We start from the raw sequence: 22,155 nt of genomic DNA, 5'->3' as shown, positions 1-22,155 counted from the left end.
ACCGGTCACTGTCGGCCGTGATCACGCCAACCAACAAAACAACAATCAATGTTTGAATGAATGAAGAACTTCTCCTCTTGTCTCTCCTCTCTCCACCTCACACACTCTACACCTCTCCTGATGCCTTCACTGACCGTAAACACTGTAGGAATTAAGAGCATCTACACTGAACATGTTTAACAAACAGTAGAGCTGTTACAGTATTATATATGTGTTATAACTTTTCTCCTGATATCGTGTCACCGGTACAACTGGATAATGCTAGAATGACAGTTGTGAGTACTAACAGCAGCCATGTTTGTTTATGTTTTTAACTTTCACTATGAGAATGTTTTGGTGAGGACCAGTTTTGAATCAGTCACCATCATATGGTCGCAAGTCAGCGGCGGTCGTGCATGTGAGCGGGGGGGGGGGGGGGGGGCTGCGGCGTTTTGGAGGAGCTCTGAGGGAGGAGGGGAGGGGTTAGACGGAATCTAACATGCTAGAGGACATGCTACATTCAAATTCATGCTAGTTTTCCGAGACTGCCAACCCCAGCTTTAAGGCCGCTGGTCGACCAGCAGTGAAAGGCGGAGTCAGAACAGGAAGAGGGAAACGTCGGATTATTCAGAATAGGGGCAAGAGTAGAAGCCCTATGCAAGCCATGATGTTTGCTCGAGACAATCTTTATACACTGATGACAAAATAGATACTGATGAGAACCTCTGAAAGGATTGCTGATAATGATGATGACGATAACCCTTTTCCTGTTTTCTTCCTCTGTGTTCCTGTCTTGTCTCTCTCTCCCCAGAAGTCAGCACCTCCGGCAGAGCGCCCTCTTGAGTCCAAGCTGAAGCGCAGCAGCAGCGTGCAGGAGATCTTCTCCTCACCCAAAAACAAACTTCTCAGACAGAGCAGCCTGCAGCAGCAGAAGGTACTGGACTCACACAGCTGTTAATGAGTGATGGATTTTAATGTTTATGTTTGTGGGCTCTTATGCTTTTATTCAGAGAGGATAGGAGAGTGGATGGAGCAGGACTGGGAGAAAGAGGGTGGAGAATGACATGGGTTCAAAGGGCCGTGGATTGAAATTGAATCCGGGACGCCTGTTTTGAGGGCTATAGACTCCAAACTATGGAGGGCTCATGTCAGGTTTCAGTGGTGCATACATTCAAGTCAATGGAGAGAAGTGCTCAGACATTTTGTAGGGCATGGGCTCAGGCAAAAAGAAGAAAAGGGACTCAAATCTCACCACCTGCAGATTCATGCAGACACTTTTGCATGTAAATGTTCAGTTGTTATGACCCGTGCAGTACAGTCCAAAAAAAAAAATCAATGATTTCTTTAAGAGAGGGAAACAGAGAGGGTGCACTTTAATCTCCTCCTTTTACAGATATGGTGATAGTAAAAAAAAGCCTCACGTATAACAAGTTATCTTGTCTTCTTTTAAATGTTTGCATATAGCTCTTTATTACACTACTTACAGGACAAACACACCAAGCTGAACCACACCTGTTCAGTCAAAACCACAAAAATGTAACTCTGGTGGAGACGCCCAAAACTTGTCCAGTGACAAAATGAGGATTATCAAAAAAGCAATCTGTGCACTCAGCATATTAAAAGTAAAGCTAAACATAAACCTAAAATGATCATCCTTTCTCCTTGTCATGCAACCACTCTGTGTAACTGTACGCCTTGTTGTTGTTGTTTGTTGTGCAGGAGCTGGAGCAGGAGCTGACTGAACAGAGAGGACTGACTCAGGCCATCGCCAGGCAGGGCAGCAGAGCTCGACTCCACAGCCAGGAAACAGAGGACCACAGCCCACTGTCACCATGGTAAAATCAGTACTGTCACTTTAAATGTCTTTACATTTCTAACATATGTTGTAGAGCGAGTGTTTGGGATATATTTTAGGTTGTATTTATTTAAGTTTGTGCTCTTTAAAGTTGCCATGACACAAAATGTATGATAACTAGAGTTAACAGTCCCCGTCCTGGTGTTAGTTATCACCACAGGACAGAGAAAGGCCAAAGTAGAGATAAAAAAAACTAAACTAAATGTAAGAAAAAACAAAGACAGAGAGGAAAGAAAGTCAGAGAGAATTAGGAAAAGGAGAGAAGAAGAAAAAGAGAGGAATCAAGTGTTCATTTTCAGCCTCTTCTCTCCCTGCAGGTCGCCTCCCGCTGAGCCCGATGTGCACGAGGACGCTGCTCAGACGAGGTGGTATCACCTCCACAGCCGGCTGCAGGCTGTAGAGGAGAGCTGGCTGCTTCCTCCCTCTGAAGTAAGACCTTCATCATGAGGCCCTGAAGTGCTTGATTATCACTCTCAGAATACAGCAAAGAAAAGAAAAGTCGTTGTTCTCACCACGCTTGGTTATCACCTCCTTTGAGCAGAAGGCACTTTGTTGTCTCTTTGGTGTTTTTGGGGCCTCCTGCAGGGCCTGATGAGAGTCGTGTTCGTGTATAACTCTCCCTCTCTCTCTGGCTTCTCGGCTTTGACTTTCTCTCTTTCTTCTCTCTCTCTCTCTCTCTGAAGGTGTCAGACTCATCTGTGAGGCGTGGTGATGGAACAGCAGGACGTATGATTGGCACACAAACCCTGAAAGAGCTCCAAACTCATATCAGCCATCTGAGAGAGCTGGGACACATGGCGACAGAGGGTCTCAGTCAGGTGCGGGCTCTTTGTCAGAGGATGTGGTTGCATGTGACCCCTGGACAGCTGGTGGGTCCACATTGTTGACAAGAGGTTCCCAGCTCTAGGGTCAGGAGTCATGTGATAAGTTTAAAGGGTTTCTGAATGAAAAGCTGCTTTAACATATAACCCTTAGATTGTCATCATATCAAACCTTAGTTATGACACTGTGTATTAAAGATGCACAGACACAGGTTTGAATTTGAATTTGAATCGGGTTTGATTGACCTCTCTGACCCCAGGCGTCCCCTGAAGACGGCTCCAATCAGACGCTGGATGAGGGTTTGTTTCATGTTCTCTATGGAGCGTCCCTGTGTCTGTCCTCCGTCAACAACCTGCTGCACTCACCTGCTGGGACGGCACAGGAGGAAGACGCACAGGAGGAAGACGCACAACTGAGGCTGCAACAGCTGCAGGTGGGACCACATGTGAAGTTAAACCTTCTAACTAAGAGCAGACTCAAAGTTCAAAACCATACATTTAAGTATAAATCATGGGACAAAAGTTTAGTTCAGTTAAAGAATTACAAATTTCTCTCTTTCAAAATAAGAAGTAAAAGTCATTTGTCAATTATACACCCCTGAACATCTGTTATGCAGCATAAATTATGATGTCATCAGATATATAGTCCATCTCCTTCAACATTTGTGTTTGTGGGTTTTATGAGTCTCCACTAGACGTGAAAAGAAGTCTGTTTGTGCAGAAATCTTTGACAAACTGTGGCCTATTAACTTATTGAACATCTTTTTAAAAAGTTCATGGTACAAATTGCTAGTTTCAAGCCTAGTGGCAGTCCCAATTAGAGTAAATCTATCTATCCTCATGTCCATATATCGTCATTTCCGGTAAATATAAATGAGATGGTGGTAGCCAAAACTCCAAATTTGAGGCATCAAACCTGTTTGGATAACATCAAGGTGGCTCACAAAAAGTACATTCTTTTTTTTTTTTTTTTTTATACTTTATTGTGTCAATGTTATATATACATGACTTTCTTACAGGTTTGAACATTTTTGACACAACACTTTTTTTTTTTTTTTGACATTGTGACCCTCCACCCATACAGAATTGGAAAGTAAATTATATAGAAATGAAAAATAAATAGAAGGGGTTATCTAAATATAATCAAAACACAAAAATTGAAAATACATAAATTCATTTATAAATAACCCAATAGAATAAAATAAATATACATATATATATACATATACACACATACATACATAGACATACACATACATATGCATATATATATATACATATATGTACATACACACATACATACATACATACATATAAGGGGCATAAGCTTCAACATTTTCTTTTTTACAGGCACATATCTTTATATTCATTGATATCCTGTCCTTGCTTTGAAAGGTAGCCATCTTTTTTCAAATAACTTTTCATTTTTATTTATTCTATAAGTTACTTTTTCCATTGAGTAAAAGTTCTCTACTGTTCCTAACCACTTGAATGCACTTGGAGATTCCTTTTTTTTCCAGTTTCTTGTGATTTGCTTGAGCGCTGTTATTCTCAATACACAGAAGAGGTATAACTCGTTTTTTAGTCCTTTAGGACGTGTTCCCAGGAGTATATTTTGTTTTCCAACGCTGCTCTTTTTGCCTAGCATCTGTTCCATTTCGCTTATTACTTCTGACCAAATATTAATTTATTGAACATCTTTTTAAAAAGTTCATGGTATAAATAGCTATTTTCAAGCCTAGTGACAGTCCCAATTAGAGTAAATCTATCAAATTCGGCATACACTTCCACTGCTTCGCGGATGACACCCAGCTCTACCTCTCCAGCAAGCCCGACTCCACTCTCCCACCCTCCTCCCTCACCCTCTGCCTCTCTGAGATCAAGTCCTGGTTCACTTCCAACTTCCTTCAACTCAACAGCAATAAAACAGAACTCCTCCTTATAGGCACCAAATCCACCTTATCCAAAGCCGACAGTTTCTCCCTCTCCATCGACAGTTCAACAGTGTCCCCCTCCCCCAGGTAAAGAGTCTGGGTGTCATCCTCGACAGCTCACTTTCTTTCAACTCTCACATCAATAACATAACCCGGTCTGCATACTTCCACCTCCGCAACATCAACCGTCTCCGTCCCTCTCTCACCCCTCACACCACTGCTATCCTGGTCCACAGTCTTGTCACCTCCCGTACTGATTATTCTAATTCACTCCTCTTCGGTGTCCCTCACAAATCCCTCCATAAACTTCAACTGGTCCAGAACTCTGCAGCCTGCATCATCACTAGAACCCCCTCCTTTCACCACATCACCCCCATCCTCCAGCAGCTCCACTGGCTACCGGTCAAACTCAGAATCAATTTCAAAATCCTCCTGTACACATTCAAGGCCGTCCACAACCTCTCCCCTCCGCATCTCTCTGATCTCCTCCACATCGTCACCCCCTCTCGCTCCCTCAGGTCTTCCTCCTCCCTCCACCTCTCTGTGCCCCCCGCCCGTCTCAGCACCATGGGGAGCAGAGCTTTCAGTCGCTCTGCTCCCCAACTCTGGAACTCACTCCCACCGGACATCTGAAACTCTGACTCACTACCCCTCTTCAAATCAAAACTCAAAACCCATCTGTTTCAAACTGCATTCCCTGCTTCATTTCCACTGCTTCATTTTTAACTTGGTGTTACTTTGCTTGTTGTTTTTATTTATCTTATCGTGTTCTTTTATTTACTGTGTTTTTATCTGTCTGTAAAGCGACCTTGAGTGCTTTGAAAGGCGCTTCTAAATAAAATGTATTATTATTATTATCTATCCTCATGTCCATATATCGTCATTTCCGGTAAATATAAATGAGATGGTGGTGGCCAAAACTCCAAATTTGAGGCATCAAACCCGTTTGGATAACATCAAGGTGGCTCACAAAAAGTACATTCTTAGTAAGCATTGCTTCTTTAACAAGTATCTGAATCTTCTTCTCAGAGTCTATCTGCAGAGCTGGACACCCTCGGCAGCGAGCTAGCCTCTCAGGGGCCGAAGGTGACGCATGTCCTGGGATCAGAGCGTGGTCAGCAGTGTGTAGACGATGTGTGCAGAGTCCTTCCTGTGGTCCAGGCTGCACTGAGCAGCAGAGAGAAGCAGCTCAGGAACCTGCAGGAGGAGACTGCGAAGCATCAGGTCAGAGATGATCACTGTTGAAGGAAACAAGACCACTTTGAGATGAGAGCAATTATAAGTGAACAAAGAATCCAGCTCCCATCTCTAAAATAATATGTTTGAGTTGTTCTGTCTATTTTTGTTGTTCCTCTTCTCATCCAGTAACTCACCTCCTCTATGTAACACATATATGTCTGCCTTGTACCTACCTAATGCAACATATTTATAATATTCATAAATGCAAAATTTTAAATTGCAGTCTTCAAACATAAATAACCGTTTCTATGTATTTTCAATGAAAACCCTTTTTTGTTTACTCAACAGTCAGTGTGTTTTTAACCAACAGATCCATCTAAATGAGTTGCATGCAGCCTTCTCCTCTAACCAGATGACTGTGCAGCAAATAATTAATGAACACAATGGAAGTCTGGACCCTAACAAACCGCTGCAGGTACTGTTTCCTCAGAGATGTTTAACGTTAACAAGCCGTGCACAGTCTGAGTGAGTGAGTGAACTCCTGCTGATGTTGGAGTGAATCAACATGTGCTGTGTTCTGTGATTCTAGCTTTATATTCACTGTTTTATATGTTTCATATAATAGTAATCTTATATTTTCAGATGTTAATCTGTTAGGATAAGATGTTTGAACACATCAGTTTGGAAAGATTCATCAGATATTGTTTTTTGTTTTCTACAGAAGCTGGAATTGCGCTTATTTGTTCTTGTGTAATCACCAGAGCAGCAAGCCAAATAAAGGAATACCTTTTTTTTCATAACACCGTGCATGTGTTTTTTCTGCAGGCTATGGTTCAGATGCAGGAGTCTCTGCAGCAGCAGGTCAGCTCCCTACTGGAGGAGGCTGACCGACACAACCTGCCTGCATCTCACATCCAGCAGGCCAGACAGCTGCAGGTAGGCGAGCCGCTTTATCTCATGCGTGGGTCAGATGTCAAGAAAAGTAGTCATGTTTTCAAGGGTGTATCCAAACATCTCTTGTCTGTCTCTCTGTGTGCAGGGTGAGCTGGACAGATCTCTGGGTGGTGTTCGATCCTCCTGTGACGAGCTGAAGAGCAGTGTGGAGCTGCAGCAGCAGTATGAGCGCCTGGTCCACATGCTGGAGGAGCTCATCACTCTGGGCTCTGAACGCCTCACGCAGCAGCCTGACACAGAGCTCTATGATAGGGATCAGCTCCAGCAGCATTTCAACTGTCATACAGTTAGTACACTGAGGAAAATAGAGTTTAGAGTGTTTCAGTGTATATAAATGTGAAGCTACAAATATGCTTTCTGTTATCAGAAATTCTTCCAGTTCCTGGGCCATCATTTTGGGATCCTGCAGTACCTGACCCAGAGAGTCCCGGAGAGCGCCCTCCAGAAGTGGGAGGGCGTAGTGATGGGCCTGCAGGATGAAGTGGCTCAGCTTCAGCAGAGGGGACTGGAGATAGGGACCAGGATGCAGGACACATTGCAGGTAGTGCATGGACAAAAGTGTGACTGAACAAAATCTGGTGGACAATATGACAACATTTTCATTACTTGGACATTTGGATCTGTAGGATTTCAAAGAGAGGATAAGAGAGCACATGAATGTACGAGTAGTCAGCAATTAGTCCCAGAAAAGTCAAATATTTTCAGTAATACTGAAATGTCAAAACAGAATCTATGAACCAGGAAACTGTGAAGCAAAGTGAACCAATTTTTTTTTTGTAAATTTGAGTTGATTTGCAAATGAAATATTGAAAGTGAGTTATGCAACAGGTGGATTCAAAGTGTTACAACTCGTCTCACCTTCATCGTCACTTCGTCTGTTTCAGGTGTGGTCTCAGTGGGAGGAAGACAGCGCCTGGACAGACTCCCTTCTCAAAGACGTTGAGACTTCCATAACCATGATGCATGATGGGGCTGAATCTGAGGAGCAGATATCAAAGAAGCTCTCCGTCTATCAGGTACATTTGATTAATACACATGCTGTCTCTATTGTCTGGGGGATAATACTTATTTACGAGCAGGCAGCCGACCACAGGACAGAGCTCTTTCATACAATATTTGATTCTGCTGATGTGGAGGCTGTTGGGCGTGCTCTCTGTGTTGTACTTTGTGCATGCCACTCATAAACTAATTGGCTCAATTAAATACAAGCAAAAGGGGTTGTTTTCTGTAGGAGCACATGATGTTCCTCAGCTTTGATGTGAGTTATTAGCAGAGCAAGGACCTCCATCTAGAATTCATTTTGGTTCATATTCCCTGTTGCTCTTCTGTGGGATTGGAAATGTGTCTCTTATTCATCTGAAAATGAGCTGTGAAGACGGGGGCAGCGAGTGATGGAGGCTCTTACGGCAGTGATTTTAAGACATCTCAGACTCAGCCTGTCGTGTTCAGTTCCACAATACCAGGCTCAACTTTCACGAGCCAAACTGTATCAACTTTAGTTATATTTTGAGTATAGTGCCGTTGTTTAGGGCGAATAATGTATGATCGTAGTACTTACTTAAAAAACGTTGCTCTTTTTAACATGTTTAATTTGTTTTGGACGTATTTGCAACAGTTTATCCATCCAGCAAGATAAGACAGGTATCTAAAAGTTGCTTGGACACCTCCCTGTGAAGAAATGACACCCAGAATTCACTTCTCTGGGAAGTGCAGATCGAGTGGGACAGGAAGTCAGACACCAAAACAAAATGATAACATCCGGTTCATTTTCAGAATAAAACCCTCTGTTATCACCAGATCGTATTCCACTTATTTAACTACAACAACAAACCCTCATGGTGAGCGGAGGCAGGCCTGGAGTCAACAGGTCAGAGGTTTTCAGAGGACCAGAAAGACAACATGGATGAGGAGAGGAGGAGGAGAATCCTTGATTCAGTGATAACCACGGGAAAACCTCGGTCACATGACTCCAGCTGTCCGGCGGTCGCAGCCATAGACTGTAAATAAAAATGGACAGCGTTGCTCCGCCTCTTCCCGTTGTACGGTTCTGAAGCCAAAAAATCCCTCTCCTGGGCGCAGCCATTGTGCAGCCAGAGCCTGCGAAGCCACTGTAATAAGCTCCGCCCTACAGCGTAGCATCACAAGACGCTGTGTGTCCTTTGAAGTTTCTGTCTACGGCGGCTGTGAATCAAAGGAAACAGGAAGTAAAACCCCGTTTTTTAAACTCTAATAACTAACGAAAAAGAAACTTTTCAGAAAAAAGAGGCCTTGAACACAAAACACTCAAATACTAACTACATATCACCACAGCATACGGATGTGAGAAACATTCGTACGACGTGTATTTATTTTTTAAAGTTTGACTGCTCCCCCATTCAAATGAATGGGGGAGACGGATTTTTTGACCTATACTGCAGCCAGCCACCAGGAGGCAGTCACACTGCTGAAAGCCTCACCACCAGCCGAGCGAGATGCACCCCTGGTCGCAGCAGATCAGAGATCGACCGGACACGGATCTGGTGGAAGTCCTGTTTAACATTTACATTCTGGAATCTGTACTTTTACGAAGAGTTGGATCAACCTCAGCTTTCACATACATTTTAGATTTTTTTGAATATTTCTGTAAAGACTTGTGTCCCCAACACTGTCACTTAAAGGTGACATATCATGCAAAATGGACTTTTTAATGGTTCTCTACCTGAAATATGTTTCCCTGGCATGTCTACAAACCCCCCAAAATGAAAAAAATCCATTCTGCCCCTGTTCTGATTTCTCCACCTTTCTGTAAATGTGTGTGAAACCAGCCGTTTCAGACTTCAGTGTTTTTGTTATGTCACAACAATATCCGGTCTGTCACGGAGTCAGAGCTCGGAGCTTGTTCAGCCCATAGACTGTATAAAATACAACTCAACCCCTCCTCTGTTTTTCATTACCTGCACACACATGTGCTAACAAGGAGCTTAGGAGGGAGGCATGCTAGTTGTAGGCTGTCTTAATAAACACAAAGGTCGGTTTTACTCCCCACGTCTGCAGATTTGAAGATCTAGTGGAGGATTTTTATTTATCATGGAAAAGTGCTAGCGCCAGTTAGCATAGCCACATAGCTACATGTTCGTAGCTGTGTACCAAGACACACGTCGACATACTGACAAATAAAACAACAAGAAACACTAAATCTGTGACCAATCCTTCAGAAAGGTCCTGCTGCGGGCGCCTCTCCGTCAGGATCAGATTCTGGATCAGATTCAGAGGGTTGGAGTAACGCGGGTCTGTGAACAGCCGTGTCTATTCAGCCCACATGTTAACATTAGATCAACGTGCTGGACAGCTGAGGCCACACCCACTTCCTGAGGGGGCGTGGTCAGAGAGAAAACAGACTGTTCTGAGGAGGGCTGACAAAGAGGGTTTTTCAGGCATGCCAAAATCTGATTTCAAAGTGTTTTTTTGAGCATAAACTTTGAAGACATGTTTTGGGGACCTCTTAGACCAATATATTTTGATTAAAAATAGCATAACATGTCACCTTTAAAGCTAACAATGATTTTGTTTTGTCTTTTCTCAAAGGAGCTACGTGATGTTCTGCGCTCGAACAAGGCGCGTTTCGGTCGGATGCTGGAGGCGGGACTCTGGCTGCAGAAAGTGGGCTGCAGAGGAGTGGGCGTGTCCACGAGCAAGCTTGAGGCCTCCTGGAAAGCACTGCAGAGGAGGGTGGAGCAGGAACGCACCAACATAGACAGGAAAAGAAAGCTAAAGACAAGGTAATGAATTAGCATTTTTCAGATGAAGGCTGTGTTCTATTGGGGTGTTAATCACAGTTTTGCTATTTTCTATCAGGTTTCTTCGAGACTCTTCTGCATTTGCTGATTGGATGGGCGGGGCCAGAGAGCTGATTGACAGATGGAGTCAGCACACTCTCTCAAACAGTGAAGAGATGAATGTTGAACAGAGGCGGGACCACTACCTGCAGTTAATGGTGGGTAATAATAATACTTTCCTATCATAGATAACAACAATAATCTCTCCAAAATGTCATTATTTTCTAAATGTAATGATCTCCAGTATTTCTCTTCAAACTTTCAATCACAGTTATTTATAGTTCATGTATGGTAGTGATTATGAAGACACAGTGAAATTGATAGATCATCTTTACAGGCTTTGACCAAAGAGTTGGAGGCCAAATCTGGACTCAAGGTGGCTGTGATCGGTGCGGGAACCCAGCTGGTTCAGCTTGGTGAAGCAGATGGAGACTCAGATCTGAACCCCATGGACAAAGACACTTCACTGTCCCTGACTACAGACACAGATCAGAGCCCCATCGACTCCCAGCTTAGACAGACAGAGCTGGACTGGTCTGGTCTGCTGGCCGATGTTCCTGTCATACAACAAGCTCTGCATAAGGTGAGAGACTCCTCGTGATGTTTGTGAAAAGAAAGCATGGGATGTATCAGGGGTGCTTCTTAACTGTTTAAACTAGGGATGTAAATTTCAAGTATTTACGTGATCGATCTTTGGAAATGTTAACGAACAATTATCAATTAATCATCAGACACAGATGTAACAATAAATAAGAACAATAAAAAAATAGTAAGAGCTCAATTTAGGAAATAAAAAGAGTAAAAAGTAAGAAGCCAAGGATTCTTGTTTAGCTGGGACATATCATGCAAAATGGACTTTTTAATGGTTCTCTACCTGAAATATGTGTCCCTGGCATGTCTACAAACCCCCCGAGAATTAAAATAATCCATTCTGCCCCTGTTCTGATTTCTCCACCTTTCTGTAAATGTGTGTGAAACGAGCCGTTTCAGACTTCCGTGTTTTTGTTACGTCACAACAATATCCGGTCTGTCACGGAGTCAGAGCTCGGAGCTTGTTCAGCCCATAGACTGTATAAAATACAACTCAACCCCTCCTCTGTTTTTCATACCCTGCACACATGTGTGCTAACAAGGAGCCCTGGAGGGAGGCATGCTAGTTGTAGGCTGTCTTAATAAACACAAAGGTCAGTTTTACTCCCCACGTCTGCAGATTTGAAGATCTAGTGGATGATTTTTATTTATCATGGATAAGTGCTAGCGCTAGTTAGCATAGCCACATAGCTACATGTCGTAGCTGTAGCTGTGTACCAAGACACACGTCTACATACTGACAAGTAAAACAACAAGAAACACAGAATCTGTGACCAATCCTTCAGAAAAGGTCCTGAAAAGACTAGCTGTCATTACATAGGAAACAGAGAGGAAATCTTACAAAGAGCTACCGCTTGTGGAGACCTGTCACTCAGCTGTAGCCTCCAGCTGAGCGTCTCCGCTGTGTGCAACACCTTCAGTCAGCTGATTCACATCCAAACATGCTTTAAACTTAAAACACCTCCCTGATAGCTGAACCAAATACGAGACCACAAAATCAGTTATGCATAATTATTCACCTAGATTTACCTTCAGCACCAACATTAGGTTGACATTCAATTCAAAATATCTCATAAGCCTGGAAATGAGTAACACTAACCTGAAAATAACCAAAGTAAAGTATGTTTGTATGTATGTATTTTTAATGTCACTTTTTAAATTGAAACCTATATTTGCTTCTTCTTACCCAAAAGTACAGTACAGACCGGTTTGGTATTTCAGAAATGATACGACAGCCTTCCTGTCACCAATTAGTTTTGAACATCCCCACTGTGCAGCACAAAGCCAACCTGAGGACTCTTCTCTGCCTCATTGGTGTGAAACCATTCTCCCCTCCATCTTTCTGTCTGTCCAGATCTTTTCTCTGCTTGCTTCTGTTCTCCTCTGCTTCCAAACTCTCCTCATCTTATTCCATAACCCCCCATATCCCTATCTCCCTCTTACTTATTGTCTCCTCCTCCCTGCTCTTCTTATTACCTTATATTCCTATAGTTTTTGTTTTTAAGTTTTATCTGATAATGTATTGCTTTAGGTCTTCCATAAATCAAAAAGCAAATCAACACAATCTACAACAAAGACAACATCACAATCATTCTCTTCTTTTCCTCAGCAATGGATGAAGACGTTGAACCAGCAGGGGGCGCTGCTGGAGCTCCAGACTTGGTTGGAGGCTGCTGAGTCTCGGCTGGAGGAGCATCGCAGCAGAATCAACCAAACCTTCTCCAACAACACTGATCTGAGTCAGCTTCTGAAGTACTGCAAGGTACACAAAGACTGAATGATTGACTGCCTCAAATCTAAAAACAGAACTCTGATTACCTGAATGTTTCCAATCTCAGGACCCTTGTTTGAGTTTGTTTTGTTGATTTACTTTCTCTCTTTATATATTTTTTCTCAGGAGTGTCAGGCAGAGATGTCAGCCCATCAGGCCACTCTGGACTTTGTGAACCCTCCTTTACAGACACGCAGTACCGAGGAGGGCCAACAGGGGCGCTATGAACACAACCAGTTCGCAGATGAGCAGGGTTGTCTCAACCATCGGTGGCTCAGTTTGCAGGAAACTCTCAACTCTCAGGTCAGAAAGCCGATGTCAAAATGCAGCCAAACTATTTCACGTCAGTCTTGTTCGCTTTTTCTGAAACTTCAACAATAAAAACCATCAACACCATCTGTTCATACCGGTGATCAATAATCCAGATTTTCAGGCCAACATGTCAAGATCTTCTCTCATATTCTTAAGTCCTTGAAAAACATCTGCTGCTGTTGTTGTCTGTGGTGTTCAGATCACAGAGGTGGAGCAGGAGCTGAGGAACAGAGTGGAGCGGGAGGCCAGACTTCAGCAGATCAACAGCTGGATCACAGATCAGAACCTCTGGTTTGAGTCAGCTCAGACACCCAGCAGCCAGACGGAGCTGCAGAGGAGCATCAACACCTGCCAGGTCGGAGGTCACACCTGCACTCCGACATCTTTTATGACCTTCAGAACACCTGTTACAGATTTGCTACTTTAGATTTAATATTTAAGTCAGGAGGAGTCGTATTCTGTGACGGCTTTTGCAAAGAGAGCTACAGTTCTAACAGTTTGATCTTGCTTGGTTTGTATTTTTAGGATCTTGAGGACATGATCAGGAAGAAGTCTGAGGCTCTCCAAGAGCTGAAGGACAAACTTGTTGATCAGAGAGAAAACAGCAGCTGTGATTTTATGTCTCAGATCGAGAAATCCCTCCAGGCCTGTGCTGCTCTCACACAACAGGTGAGTGACACCAAGACAAACAAGATAAATGTTTTGGGCATTAAACAAACAAGTTATTATTTTTATTTAATTTGTCCTCTTCCTTTGTAACCCACATTTTATGTCATGTGGTTGTTATCATGTCCCAAATTGAGCGTAGCTTTAGTTCAGGCCGGCCACAAAGTCAAGCTCAGCCCACAGAACATCAGCCGATCCTAACACCACCTCTATCAGCTGACATTCTGTTTAAACTTCTTCCTCCCTGCTCCACACCACCTCCTCCTTTTCATGCTGTGTCTGACTTTACCAGTGTGATATATACTGTCACTGTTGCCTGCTCTGTTCTGTAGCTGTCTTTGCTGCTGCTCTCCCTGCCTTTTCTTTTCATGTATGCACATGAAAGAGAGGGGAGGTGTTTTCTGCCTGCTTCAGTTTTTGCCATTCCACGTATGATGTGGAAGGGCAGGGAGCTCTCAGACCAGAGCCATGCTGTGCTATACTAATTAAACTTATCATACACAAATAAATAATCCTCCTTGACTAAAGTGGTCCTGACTGATCTATGGATTGTGCAGAACTGATTCATACTTATACTTCTAATACAGAAAAGTAGGGAAGGTGTGAGGTCTTATATACCTTATATAACTTTGAGCAGGGGTTCTCAAACATTTTGGAGACAGGGACTCCTTACAGATGAGAAAATTGTCCAAGGACACCCTCATAATTGTAACACAGATTAAGCACATGCTTACTACCATTTGCACTCTTAGATGCCCTTGAAACTATTTGTATTGTAAATCGTATCAATGTAAATACTTCAAACCTGTACCATAGTGATAAACAGATAACACTTCAATTTGAATCAAGTAAATACCACTTGTATACTTTAAAACAGAGGGTCATTTCATTCCTTGTGGACTCAACATGACAGCATTTATACTTTTCAAGTAATTGATCTTAAACGCTTTCAGAAAATTAACAGTAGCAAGACTGGCATACCCCTTCGAGCCACTAAATGGTATCATAACAATGGTGTAAATGCTGTTTTGTAATTGTATTCTCATTGTTTCAGCCATAACTTGAATCCTTGCTCTTCGGTCTTCTTCGCTCTTATTGGATCATCTTGTCTGTTGTTCAATAGAATGATTCAGTCAAAGAGAAGCTGAATGAGGCCGAGCGGCTGTGGGACTGTGCAGAGAAGCAACTAAATCAGATGAAGCTGAAAACAGTGAGAACATCTCAGACTCTTGAATATCACAGCAGCCCTCAGCTCTGCCTTCAGGCTCACAGAGATCTCCATGAGAAGCTGCAGGTAGGTCTATGAAACCTCATATTTTATACGTGTTGGAAACATTGACGCTTAAGTACAGTTGTCCTGTTTGCAGCATGTAGATAAAGCATGATTCATATCAAACTGACAGCTTGTTTTTTTTGTGTTGGAAGCTCCTTCATGGGGAGAAAGAAGCTTCTAAGGCAGAGTGGGATGAGCTGCATCAAACTGTGTGCTCCCTTAAAGAAGTCATCACCCCTGCTGCTGCCGTCCTTCTCACAGAGCAGATAGACAGACAGAGAGACAGGTAAGACAGAGTATGCAGATACACAAAGTCTAACTCTTTCTTAACTCAATCAATAATCCTCCTCCTGTCCTGCAGTTGGACTGTGCTGTCTGGAGCATTGGACCAGCAGCTCCAGAGGAGTGGTGGAGTCCTGCTGTCCTGGGAGGTCTACGCTCAGTTAGCTGCATCTTTTTCTGAGCGACTGCAGACGCTGCAGGGCGATGAAAAATCTGTCCTGAATGGAGTGCCTGCAGAAGAAAGGACAGTGGAGCAGGTCGCTGAGAAGAAACACAAAGTTCAGGTGAGGAACAACAGTGACGATCAATTTGAAGAAGAAAAACAGTATAAAGATGACTCGACCTTCCTTTACCAGGAGCTTCAATATTTTAGATCAGGGGTTCCCAAACTTTTTAGACCAGGACCCACAAAATATCAGCGCCAGAGACTTGAGACCCCCATTGTCTTGAAGTGGTTTTATGTTGCTCACAGTTGCATGAAAAAGCCAACAGCATAATGTCCTCAGGGGTCATGTGGCAACAAAATAAAGAGGAAAATTGTAACATTTTTTATCTTTGCATGGTTATCTTTGCAAGAAATGATAAAATATTCAATTTTATGTCATGCAAAATATGGATCATTTTTGAAGTCATGTTGCAACCCCTCCATCAGTATCTCGCGACCCTCCAGGGGGTCCTAACCCGCACTTTGGGAACAACCTTTTTAGATGATTGAGGGGTTGAGTTATTACTTTTTTTTATTTAACTCTATATAGTGCCTGTGCCAACCTTTCTTCATCTGTTCACAAAGCACCTTTTCCATCAGATATTATATTCACTTTTTCAGTTCTCATCAGATCATCAATCAATCTTTATTTGTATAGCGCCAAATCACAACAAACGTTATCTCAAGACGCTTTTACAAACAGAGCAGGTCTAGACCACTCTATGTCCAATTATGAACAGAGACCCAACTTCAAGACAGGGTAAGACTCAGTCTGACCCCACCTTAATCCATCATGAGCATTTCACCTTGCAGTATTTAACTAGTTACAGCAGAGAGGACAAACTTCCTTTAACAGGCAGAAACCTCGAGCAGAACCAGACTCATGTTAGACAGCCATCTGCCTTGACCGAGTTGGGTCTGGAAAGAGGGATAGAGGAGAATAAGAGAGAGAGGGAGCGGTGATAGTGATGAGACAAGTAGTAGTAGCTGTTGCCGCTGGAGTCCAGCACGTCCGTATCAGCTGGAGTCTGGAACGTCCACAGCAGGAGGAGGAACCTACGAGACAAGGGAGCTCAGGGACTCCAGAAAGGTCTATGGTTAGTAACTTTCAATGGGACAGGTAGAGTTAAAGTAAGAGAAGAGGGGGTTGGGGGTGAGATAGGATCCCAGTGTGTCAGGGTTGTCCGGTATGTAAGCTGTGTTGCACAGAGTGTTGCTTAAATAAAAATCTATAACACCATTAAGTTCCAAATCCAAGTCTCTTATTCTTCCTTATTTCATCTCCTCTAAACAAGCTCTCCAGCCTCTCCAGTGCTTTTCTAAATGTGTGTCTGTGTTTTATTTACTTCAGAGTCTCCAGAAGAAGACAGACACTCTGCAATCCGACCTGGAGGAAGTGCTGGAGGCCTCCAAAGACTTGATTGGCCACCTCGAACCCTCAGCCGCATGTCAGGTCCAATCAGAGAGCCGCTTGTTGTCACGAGGCGTCCAGCAGCTCAGCCACAGCCTGACAGGGAAGCTGGGTCAGCTGCAGGTAAGACTTTGTGAATGAATGAGGCTGTGTGGGGGATTTAGAGAAGTCGCAGTGGACTTGATCTGGTCAGGGTGACTTAGAGGAATGCACAGGAATACTAAAATAGAAAGACATATTTAACTCTAGGTGCATTTTTGATATAAGCTGTCACAGAAACAGACACAGGTGGTGGAAAAGTTGCAAGAAAAGGTGACTTTTTATTGTGCACAAATCTATTCATGTGCTCTTTAACAATTTTAAATTTATATAAGACATTATACAGCATACTTAAGAGGACTTTAATGCCTTTATTTTCTTTAATTCACATGTTTGAAGTGTAAAATAAAATATAAAGTATTGTATTATTGTGCATGTCGTGATCAAGCACATATTTCCAGGCATAACTCTGGAGCAAACTGTGGTCCAGGCTTGTTTTCAGATTACTGCATTCCTATTCTCTAACCTGCCGCCTAGTTGCACTAATTGTCACAGTGACCTATAAATTAACAACACATATGGCCCCTCTGTGTGTGTGTGTGTGTGTGTGTGTGTGCGTGTGTGTCATGTTTGTTGTAGGAGGAGCTTGAGAGACTGCAGGAGTTCGGAAGCGTCCTGGAGTCACTGGAGAGCAACCTGGAGCTTTGGCAGGATCGTCTTCGGGATGTGGCTCAGACAGCAGACCAGGTGAGACGGCATGAATGGACTTTATGAATGACTTGCTACTTTAATAAAGACTATTCTAATAGAACAGTAGTGTTTTGAGTTATTTATAGCACAAATCTGCAAAAAGATTCTACTTTACTAGAAATGAGTGTCATTTTTCATACTTTGTTTGATGCAATTGTTTGTATTAGGATAAAGGCATCATCATTTCTTACATTTTTCAAACAATTTCACCACAAACTAAATTTTTGAAGCTATTCTGAAGCCTTTTTCAAATCACACAATCCTCCTCAGCAGATGGAGGTAGCTCTTGCCCAGGTTGGTGCACAATTTTAGCTTGGAAGGATCATAAAATGGACCTTGTTGTGAGATTACTGGAGATATATGGAGCTCAGTTTCATCTCAGAAGGTTAATCGATATTGATATTAGTGGACATGTGTCTTCAAGGACACTCACTTGTCAGTTTTAGACTAAAAACAGCTGACAAATGAGTCAAAATACTAAAAAAGGAAGTAGAAGTTCAAAGTAACACAGGACTAATTGGAGCTGTAGCGACCTTCACCTGTGATGTCGCGCGTGCAGCGTGTCCAGACTGTTGTGATCCCCATGTGATCTGAGATGCACCATATGTTCCAGTCTGGCCTCCTGGAGCTGAGCGGCCCGTCTGCTGACCTGGATGTGCTGAACGAGCTGAGCCACTGTCTAACACTGGGTGACGCTGCAGCACGCCGCCTGCAACGCCTCAACCACTGCTGGGCCGACACCTCTGCTAGCGCTGAGGAGGCCTGCAGGTCAGAACTCAGACTACATGTCCGGTTTTCAGTTTTTTAAAGAGCTGAGAACAGTTGGCATACATAAAGTAGACCTTCACGGTATCTCTGACAGAGTTTCTGTTTCTCACCCGCCCTCAGTGAGCTGCAGACGGAGGCACTGAGGCAGCAGAGCTTTGAGCAGAAGTGTGAGAGCTGGATGTCTTTCCTGCAGAGGATGGAGGACAGTCTGGCTGTAGACGTGGCCGGCTCCTACGTCGGCCTCAGACAGCAGCTGTGCACACACAAGGTACCACTGAGTGTTGACGAAACTAGCTTAAGAAACAAAAACAAGTCAATAAAGATTCAAACCTGATGTGTTCTGGTGTTTCAGCGCTTTCAGACTGAGCTGTCCATCGGTCACCAGATCCTTCATTCAGTTATCGCTGAATCTCTTCATCTGCTGCAGAGAGGAGAGGTGGAGGACAGGTAAGGAGACATAACTGTGAGGCAACTCATTTAAGCTGTAATACTTTAGCTATCTTTTTTCATCAAATAATGCTTGTTGGTTAGATTTTCCTAAGATATCTTACAAATCAAATACATACTTATCGTCACCATTGGGTAGAAACCTTCTATCTCCTAAACCAGGGTTCCCAAAGTGTGGCTCAGGACCCCCTGGGGGGTTGCGAGACACACATGCGGGGTTCTGAGATGTCTTCCAGAATGGTTTTTTTTTTTGTTATCTAAAAATAGTAAATTTTACTCATTATAGTAAAAATATGCAACAAAAATTAAAGCTAAACTTGAAATAAAACCTTGAAAATAGAAAATGTAATGAGTTTTCTGCCTTTCTTTGTTTCCAGATGACTCCTAAGTAATTATCAAAAGCATCAGTAGCAGCAGGTTAATTCATAACAGCACAGGAAACACAGACACATGCTCATATAGGTAGGGTCATTTTCTGCAGACCAGCTAAATGAAGCCACATTAAATCACTTTGAGGGACAGTGGGGGTCATGAGTCTTTGGCATCTATATTTTGGGGGTCTTGGGCTGAAAAGTTTGGGAACCCCTGTCCTAAACAACTTGAAGTGTTAAGTAGTGCTGCAAAACGACTGCCTAAACTGCTGTGCATAGCAGTAGCCTTTGTTGCTAAAATGCTAAATCAGTTAGCTTTATTCATCAATGAGATGTTCGTCATTGATTTGCTTCATTGAAAGACCTTTTTAAAGTTCACGTTTTGAACAAGCACCAACCTTTGGTGCTGAAAAGTGAAGCCAGTGCTACGTTCACAAAACTGCAGTTCCTCTCGTGTCCACTTGAGGCTGGCTGCAAAAGACATGGAATCCCTATTGGGTCCCATGTTAAAATGCAAATTTTCACAAAAAAATAAATATGTGAACAGCCGGGTTCAAAGGATATTTTTGAGTATGTAGCTCATTTGTACATTCAGTGTTATTGTATGTGGGTTAAATTTGTAATAACTCATCGGTTAAGGTAATATGAAAGCTGAGAGTTATACATGCACTACCAGTCAAAAGTTTGGAAACACCTTCTCATTCAATGGGTTTCACTTATTTTAATTATTTTCAACTTTGTAGTTTAATACTGAAGACATCAAAACTATGAAATGTTATGATTTTGCCGTAATCTGGATTACAACAGTAGTCAAATAGGGCTATCCATTGTGCAGATAATCTCTGATCTAAGTATTCTTATTTATTTCCAATAGGTTAAGTATGTCAGTAACAAACCAAAATAAACCTTTTGTAGTAACATTTCTTAACTCAAGTGACATCCAGCCTTGTTTTGAATCCAGGAGTGACTTCATCCTGAAGCTGGCCCAGCTCAGGGAGCACTGGCAGGGTGCTGTGCAGCGGGCGGACCAGCGGCGCTCCTTGGTGGAGGGCCTGGTGAAACACTGGCACCTGTACAGCCGCAGCTTGAAGAAGCTGCAGAAGTTCCTGTCAGAAACTCAAACCCTCCTTCCCCCCGCTGGACCGGCCTGCTGCAGCCTGCCACAACTCCGACGCTCTCTCCATGACCTCCAGGTGAGACAGACAGACAGACAGACAGACAGACAGAGACAGGGATGGGAAGTCTGGGAATTTAAAGCTAAGTGGAAAATGAAGGATTGTTCTGAATATTTCTGCAAACTCTAGTTCTAAGAGGTGCAGTATTTCAGACCTGAACAACCACAAAAACAATCAGTCTACTTTCTATAATGAATGATCTGCAAAATCTCTTCAAGTCGTTGATAGCCTGTGAAGTGGTTGTTGATTCCAAGAAGACAAAAGCGCTGCCTGAGGGCTGATCTAGAATTCCTGACAGCTTAACGACTGCTACTGATTACATTTACATCAAAAGAGATCATGAAGAGGGAGAGATTGGATTGGAAGTGATTGCAGATACAAGAAATAGAAGCTCCTCAATAAAAGGCAACAGTCAGGGAATATATAACACGGCTCTCTCTTCCCCTCTTCATACTTTCCCTCTCGTCCACCTCCCTCCTCAGCACACTGAGCTGCTGTTCCAGAGGTATCAGTCCAGTTTCATCCACACGCTGGAGGTCGGCCGGCAGCTGTTCTCCATGGGGGACGAGGAGACCCAGTCTCAGCTGCAGTCGGACCTGGGAACCCTGCAGGAGGAGTGGGATAACCTCCACAGCCTCCTGGGACAGAGGATGGACCTCACCGAGGCTATCATCAAGGTACTCTCTCAGGTTCTTGTAACTTAGCGGCTGTAGAGGAACATCTTATAACTCTTTTTTCACTACATGACAGTTTTGAGCTTCAGCACTAAATTTTGGAGTTCCTGGATGTTTCACAGAAGATGTGAAAACATGACAAGGGGAGGAAGAAGCACATTAAAAGAGGACATTGACAAATCATTTAAACAAGCCATTAATAATCAGAAGCTAAAATTGAAATCTACAACTTTTCCTTTTTTTGATATAAGCCTAAAAGTGCAGTTTTGTTTAATAGGTATTAAAATAATTGATTTAAAGGGAACTGTGAACAGGTGAGTCATCAGCTGTGATTTAAAGCCAGTGTCAATACCTGAAAATTAGAGTGATATGATGCACTTTCTTGGTCCAGGACTGAAGCTGGTTTTGTTTCATCTGATTGATCTTTTAAGCAGACCAGTAAACACTCTGTTACTGTAACCAGAGGATAAATGCATGGACAAGTGTTGCCAGGTCCTGCACGGACATGACTCCTTAAAGTGTGCCTTTGTGTAATTGCTTCTGTCGAATGAATATTTTTGAATTCAGTATTTGGTCCCAACAGTAAGAAACAAAACATTCAAAATTCAAACCGTTAAACAAACAGATATTATCCATCTTAGAGCAGCTTTCATGTTCCTCACACAGTAAAAGTTTCATCCTCTCAGTTAGCCTGATATGACGCCTGGTGTTTTTTTCCTCTGCTATGTTGGAGGTCCAGTTGCATGAAACCAGAGCAGTTGCCTCCAGTCAATTAAATCAAAGGGTCAGATTCCACTGGATGCACAAAATCAATACATCAGCAACATTATCTGATGAGTCACAGCTTCCGGCAGTGAAAGTGCTGCACTTTGTGGTCCTCCTG

The 22,155-nt window shown here is 43.0% G+C and overlaps 1 protein-coding gene across 1 annotated transcript in view; it reads left to right on the top strand.

Moving 5' to 3' along the window:
• The window catches only part of LOC117805737 (nesprin-2-like), an 89,717-nt gene that overhangs the window by 16,651 nt on the left and 50,911 nt on the right, over nucleotides 1-22,155 (top strand). Inside the window, exons 4-31 of the mRNA XM_034674264.1 lie at nucleotides 791-913; nucleotides 1,699-1,814; nucleotides 2,152-2,263; nucleotides 2,518-2,652; nucleotides 2,916-3,089; nucleotides 5,619-5,813; nucleotides 6,139-6,243; nucleotides 6,594-6,704; nucleotides 6,808-7,008; nucleotides 7,090-7,263; nucleotides 7,607-7,738; nucleotides 10,287-10,480; nucleotides 10,557-10,695; nucleotides 10,875-11,120; nucleotides 12,738-12,890; nucleotides 13,026-13,202; nucleotides 13,411-13,566; nucleotides 13,737-13,880; nucleotides 15,001-15,171; nucleotides 15,303-15,436; nucleotides 15,512-15,716; nucleotides 16,989-17,171; nucleotides 17,727-17,834; nucleotides 18,451-18,605; nucleotides 18,726-18,873; nucleotides 18,958-19,052; nucleotides 20,385-20,616; nucleotides 21,081-21,275. Of these exons, the coding sequence (XP_034530155.1) occupies nucleotides 791-913; nucleotides 1,699-1,814; nucleotides 2,152-2,263; nucleotides 2,518-2,652; nucleotides 2,916-3,089; nucleotides 5,619-5,813; nucleotides 6,139-6,243; nucleotides 6,594-6,704; nucleotides 6,808-7,008; nucleotides 7,090-7,263; nucleotides 7,607-7,738; nucleotides 10,287-10,480; nucleotides 10,557-10,695; nucleotides 10,875-11,120; nucleotides 12,738-12,890; nucleotides 13,026-13,202; nucleotides 13,411-13,566; nucleotides 13,737-13,880; nucleotides 15,001-15,171; nucleotides 15,303-15,436; nucleotides 15,512-15,716; nucleotides 16,989-17,171; nucleotides 17,727-17,834; nucleotides 18,451-18,605; nucleotides 18,726-18,873; nucleotides 18,958-19,052; nucleotides 20,385-20,616; nucleotides 21,081-21,275 (4,413 nt within the window). The remainder of the gene's footprint in view (nucleotides 1-790; nucleotides 914-1,698; nucleotides 1,815-2,151; nucleotides 2,264-2,517; nucleotides 2,653-2,915; nucleotides 3,090-5,618; nucleotides 5,814-6,138; nucleotides 6,244-6,593; nucleotides 6,705-6,807; nucleotides 7,009-7,089; nucleotides 7,264-7,606; nucleotides 7,739-10,286; nucleotides 10,481-10,556; nucleotides 10,696-10,874; nucleotides 11,121-12,737; nucleotides 12,891-13,025; nucleotides 13,203-13,410; nucleotides 13,567-13,736; nucleotides 13,881-15,000; nucleotides 15,172-15,302; nucleotides 15,437-15,511; nucleotides 15,717-16,988; nucleotides 17,172-17,726; nucleotides 17,835-18,450; nucleotides 18,606-18,725; nucleotides 18,874-18,957; nucleotides 19,053-20,384; nucleotides 20,617-21,080; nucleotides 21,276-22,155) is intronic.

Source organism: Notolabrus celidotus, chromosome 22 (genome assembly GCF_009762535.1).
Source record: "Notolabrus celidotus isolate fNotCel1 chromosome 22, fNotCel1.pri, whole genome shotgun sequence".
NCBI lineage: Eukaryota > Metazoa > Chordata > Actinopteri > Labriformes > Labridae > Notolabrus > Notolabrus celidotus.
This window is presented reverse-complemented; position numbering and strand designations above follow the sequence as displayed.